We start from the raw sequence: 6,000 nt of genomic DNA, 5'->3' as shown, positions 1-6,000 counted from the left end.
TGCTAATATTATTTATTTGATAAAAAACGTTTATTTTCTTCTTGTGGTAGATTCTCAATGCAAGCAACGAGACTTTTTATAAGAATGCATTTTTTTTTTATTCAACTGGATGGCAAACGAGCAAGTGGGTCTCCTGATGATAAGAGATCACCATCGCCCATAGACACCTGCAACACCAGGGGGATTGCAGATGCGTTGCCAACCTACAGGCCTAAGATGGGATACCTCAAGTGCCAGTAATTTCACCGGCTGTCTGTCTCTCCACGCCGAAACACAACAGTGTAAGCACTGCTGCTTCACGGCAGGATTAGCGAGCAAGATGGTGGTAGCAATCCGGGCGGACCTTGCACAAGGTCCTACCACCTGCAAATGCTCCGCCGATGATGCAAAAATAAGTTGAAAAATAGTAATTAAAATATTATTGCTAATGTGCTCCTAATTGGTGCCTCATAAATAACCAGCCGCTTCCTGCGACTCCATGCTTCAAAGAATTCGGTTATCGCTATCCCGCAAGACATTAATGCAATTGGCATTGGTCTGAAAAAAACAATGTTTATTTTAGATATTTATTAATAAAACATAACACAATAAAGGTAATAATGTTTTTTGTTTTTTTTATAAAACGAGGGGGCAAACGAGCAGACGGGTCACCTGATGGAGAGCGATCACCGTCGCCCATGCACACCCGCAACACGAGAGGAATCACAGGTGCGTTGCCGACCCTTAAGGAATTGATAGGCTCGTTTTTTAAAGATCCCTAAGTTGTAACGCTCCGGGAATGTTGCCGCTGTAAGCTGACTCCAAATCTTCGTCGTGCGAGGAAAGAAGTTAGGAAAGAACTAAAACTAAAATAACTAAACTTATAAATAAAAAAGTTGTCCAAAATCACTGCCAGGTGGTAAGGTGCCCAAAGGCTGGCAGCATTACCACGCTGTATGGCAATGGTTAATCTTTGTGCTAAGAAAAAGCCAGCCCTCTGGTCACCCGAAAGCGCAATTAATTTGGACGACAGTAATTTAAAAATATTAGAAGCACTCAGACCCCAAGGACCCATGGCTTCAAGTTTTTTTTTTTTTTTTTTCACAAAATACCAGTTAAATAATTAAAACTGTAGACAAAGCATTCAATATTAGCATTTGTTAAACTAAATAGATAAAGGTGAAGGTACGAACAAAAAAAAAAAGGCTAAAAATAGTTATTACGTTAAAATTTTAATGTATGCCTTGTAACTTTAACGACGATTCCGCCAATACCGATGTATCGGTATTTGTTTAGAGACATTGTTCGAATGTTCTAAATTTATGCCACCGTTTACATCACAGTTCGTACGTAACCTAAACTATAGAATATAGAGTTCCATTGCTTTCAATGTCAATGCTACAAAGCCAGTATCTAATGTACCATTTTTTAAACGTGGCAAAGAGGTCAAGGTGTTTTGAAATTAAACCCGAATATCTGAGCAAGCGTTTATGTTATAATATTTTTTATAATAGTAATAATTTTATTTATTGTCGTTACGTATTGAAAGAAAGAAAAGAAGAAAGAAATACACAGCAATAGGCAATACTACACAAGACACAACAATCTTATTGGTTACAATGATCTTTAGTTCAAAGCAATAAAATGTTCACACACTTGGCTATCTATAATAAAATAGCATGCAAAAAGTTTTATAATCTATTAAAAATATGTCAATATTATGTATAGGTATTATGTCATGTTTAACATAATATTGATCATCAGGATAATGATGATATACATGATAATTGATTGAAATATTTCAATAAGGATAACAATATTTAAAATAGCAATTTTAGTAAAATAATTTTTGGTTTTTTTGACTCACTGTCAACTTTTTTATGATTTTTTATTATTGTTTCCATATTTTGATCGATTATAGTGTACTGCGTTAAAGACGTGGTAAAGTATATTTTGAATTAAAAATTCAGCTGAAAAACCTGTGCTTAGTTGAGCGTGCCCAAATCTCCGCTGAAATATTTTGGGTTAATTTCAAAACAGCTTGTTTAATAGTACAAGTAAACACCTAGTTTTTAAAAGCAGAATGAATAAAAATAAAATTACATGTTACCGCTTAAAGATAGCTTAAAGTTAATTCAACTTCATAAATATTACTTGAGACAAGCAAAAAATTTGTATCAGGGCCAATCAAGTATTTTACCGACACTTTGGGCGTCTCCTGCGTTACCAAAATTATCTCTGGCGTTACCAAAAAATCGTACTTCCAACAAGAAATTTCACGGTTTAATAGGTTGAACTTACGTAGGATGGCATGTATTCATGTTCACCATCTATTAAATTACAGAAAAAACATATTTACTTACAAAATCTGCAATTGTTTGAAAAATGTCGCGGACAGAGTAGTGTCCGTATAAAAGTTGATTGGCCCATCAATGCCGCCGGTCAAGCCAGTTTGCTACCAGACCAGTTACAAAATAAAACATCCAGTACCGGCAGTACTTAGTCTTATCTCCAACATCACGTAACAAACGCTAATAAATTCAAGGGACCATTATCTCAGAACGTTGACACTATGTAAACAAACGCAAATTTTTCACGCTGCGTAAACCCAGATAGTGCGTAAAGTACGGGCGGCAATAAAATTTAAAAATTCCTTATCACATTCCAGCACGATATAAACTCAATAGAAGGCTATGCCGCCTCAGTCAACAGGAGGACATAGTGCGCGCGCTACGCAAGATGCGACCTCACATCCTCATCATTGTATTAACAAGCTCGTGTTATTTTACCGCCGAGAGCAAAGTGTGTAACAAGTATGCCGTTACGACCTACCTCAAGCGTCCTCTTTACGAATTCTCCGTTAAGATCCTAGATCGTGTAACACAAGAAACTGGAGGACATTTTGTGTTTTCTCCAGTATATTCTTGGCTGCAGTTGGTTAATATAGCGGAAGGTGCAGAAAGACTAACGTTAAATGAACTACGAAACGTTACAGGAAGATATTGGAAGCGATGCATGAGAAGAATCTTGAGAGTGATCCTGAACAGAGAGAACAATCAAACGAAGATCAGAAGTAAAAGCTTGGTGATAGTAGACAGACTGCTAAGAGTCAAGAAGCCCTTTAAGAAGAGATTGGAGCTCTTAAAGACGGTCAAAGTGGAGTCTTTAGACTTTGATGCTGCGGATGCTTCATCAGACAAAGTTAACGAAATCTTATCAAATGCGACTGAAGGTGACATTCTGAATGCTGTTGATCCTGATGACTTCAACCAGACATTGCTTCTTATGAGTGATGCAATCAGTTTTACCAATGCGTGGCTCAAACCATTCATCTCTGCTCATACCAAAAACGAAATTTTTTACCACGGTACAACACCCATCGGAGAAGTAAATATGATGACACAGACAGAACACTTCAACTATGTGAAAATAGACAAGATAAATGCTGAAATTCTAGAACTGCCGTGTATTGATGAAAACCATTCTATGCTCATATTTTTACCGACCGAAGGAAGAATCATTGATTTGTTTTACGACTTTAAACGTATAAGACTGGCGAATATTTTCAACATGTTCAAAAAGAGTGGCGATGCACCTTTAGTCAATGTGAGAGTGCCGAGGTTCGAAATAATGACTGATGTTATAAATTTGCCGGAACTGTTAAGTGACATGGGTGTAACGAGGATCTTTGATCCCAATCAAGCTGATCTAAAGGGTATAAGTGAATATTCTATAAACGTGTCTATTATGAGACAGAAAGCGCGTATAAGAGTGACAGAAGAAGGGGTGAACGCTGTTGCGGAACCAACCATATCTAATGAGGTTTCAATAGATTTTGTGGCCAATCGTCCTTTCGGTTTCATGCTTGTACAAAAGTCGACAGAAATACCTCTCTTCGCTGGAATTTATTTATGGCCGTCTGTCTATTAAGCAGTGAAAAATGTACATAAAGTTGTACGGATACGATTCAAAGTAGTTGTTCGGTTGACGCAGAGACTGTTTTCCGGTGGCTGCTGTGAAGGTCACAGGTTAAGAATTGTGTGTTGTTTGACAGTCAAATATTATTTAAGTTACGTACTTACTTTATTATTAGGCGTGATATTGATAGACGTAAATTTTGATGGTTGGATTTTGTGTTCGGTAAAAAAGTGCCATGGTTTGATTTAGAATCTTTCTTGTAGTCCCCTGGTACTCGTACGAGTATTTATGGTTTATTAAGATCAAAGTACGACATGGAGTCGAATAAAAGTAAAAAAAAAAAACAAACACGAAAAGAAGAAAAAATAATATTATTATTATAATAATATTTTGCATTTACTTATCAATGTAAAAAATTGATATAATTATGTGTATAGGTCCAATGTATACATGTATATATATATATATAGATGCTATAGTAAATATTTGATGGAAACTCCCGTCAAACAGTGAAATAAACAAGACGCTGCTACTAAGCAGTCAAATGTAAAAATATGAACTAATTCAAAGTTTCAAAAGTAAGTACCACAGACACTTATTCTTCTTCTTTTCTTATACTTAGGCCGTAGTAACATATTTTTGAGTGGTTCGAATAGATACTTATTTTTGCACTTGACTGTACATGTGAATTGTATTTATACCTATTGTCAAAGTCAAAGTCAAAGTCAAAATATCAACAAACTAACTATGAACTGTCATCTGAAGTATTTTTCGCCATTACGACAAATAGGATAAGAAATATGATAAGGCTTAATTTAGGTAGGTAGCATGATAAAAGTGACCATTCTTTTGTTTCGTTAATATGGGACAGCGGCTTTATAAAGTTACTTATAACATTTATTGACACAAACATTAATTTTCTTTGGAAATAAAAATACTACTCATTAGCTTTTTTCTGGTGCGCAAATAATTATAACTTTAATTAACTTCAGAAATGTTATAAAGTCTTTGTGAGATTTTTTTAAAAGATTTTCTTTAACCTATAATCAAAGACAATACGCGTTCGAACTTCGACTACGTGTCGCTATTTTTTTTATTAATTAAATTTTTCATTTAATAGTATTATTATTGTTTTAAATGTGATTTTTCATTTTTGTTAACTTTTTTTACAATAAATACAAAATCAAAAGTGATTTATGGCGGAGTATATATTACTTAGAGATTGCAACAACTGCCCGTTTGCGAATCTACTATACTAATATTATAAATGCGAAAGAACTCTGTCTGTCTGTTCTGTCTGTCTGTTACCCTTTCACGTCGAAACACTGAACCGAGATGAAATTGTACATAGTAGTTGAACCAAGATCAACATAGGATACCTTTTATTCCGAGTAGAGCACCACCGCACGAAACCTAGATCCGCGCAGACGTAGTCGCGGGCATAAGCTAGTACTTTATAATGATGAGATTTTTTTCCCCATTGGTAGCAAACGAGCGAGTGGTCTCCTGATGGTAGAGATCACCACCGCCATATACACCTGCAACATCAGGGGGATTGCAGATGCGTTGCCAACTAGAGGCCTTAGATGGGATACCTCAAGTGCCAGGTAATTTCACTCAAGTGTCTGTATTTCAGTAATTTATACCTAGTATAAATGTTCTAAACAATATGATATGATTCGACTTAATGCGTCGCGGTGGTATTTATATGTCGGCGGCCGATCTTAAATCCGCCAGATCACGAAGTCCTAGGCATATCGTGAACGGCATTTCATGATATGCCTAAACTTGGCAGGCATATCACGATATGCCTGAGAAATAATACGGCAGATCGATTAGAGCAAACGCATTCGTCGATATTCCTAGCTCTATCCGACATCATAAATAGTTTCTTTCTTGGCCATGGTGGCGCTGCTACATGCAATGCCGTCCAGCTGACGCGCGTGAAAAATGTCGGCGTCGCAACAAAATGATCTTTAAAACGAAATAGTGATTTGATTAAGTAAATGATGTTGTATTTGTATATCTTTTCATTGTCTTGCTTGTTCCCGAAAAAATGCACGGAGTTTTTTTTCATGGAACCTAGTGCATTTTTATTTTTCT

General features: G+C 36.0%; 1 protein-coding gene across 1 annotated transcript; it reads left to right on the top strand.

Moving 5' to 3' along the window:
• The first annotated feature begins 2,718 nt into the window (after positions 1 to 2,718).
• LOC141432992 (serine protease inhibitor 77Ba-like) lies at positions 2,719 to 3,909 on the top strand. Its single transcript, XM_074094832.1, has one exon. The coding sequence runs from the start codon at positions 2,719 to 2,721 to the stop codon at positions 3,907 to 3,909; it is 1,191 nt and encodes a 396-aa protein (XP_073950933.1).
• Positions 3,910 to 6,000: the final 2,091 nt, after the last annotated feature.

This window comes from Choristoneura fumiferana, chromosome 11, assembly GCF_025370935.1.
Source record: "Choristoneura fumiferana chromosome 11, NRCan_CFum_1, whole genome shotgun sequence".
Taxonomy (NCBI): Eukaryota; Metazoa; Arthropoda; class Insecta; order Lepidoptera; family Tortricidae; genus Choristoneura; species Choristoneura fumiferana.
Note: the sequence above shows the minus strand (reverse complement) of the source record. Positions and strands in the feature narration are given on the sequence as shown.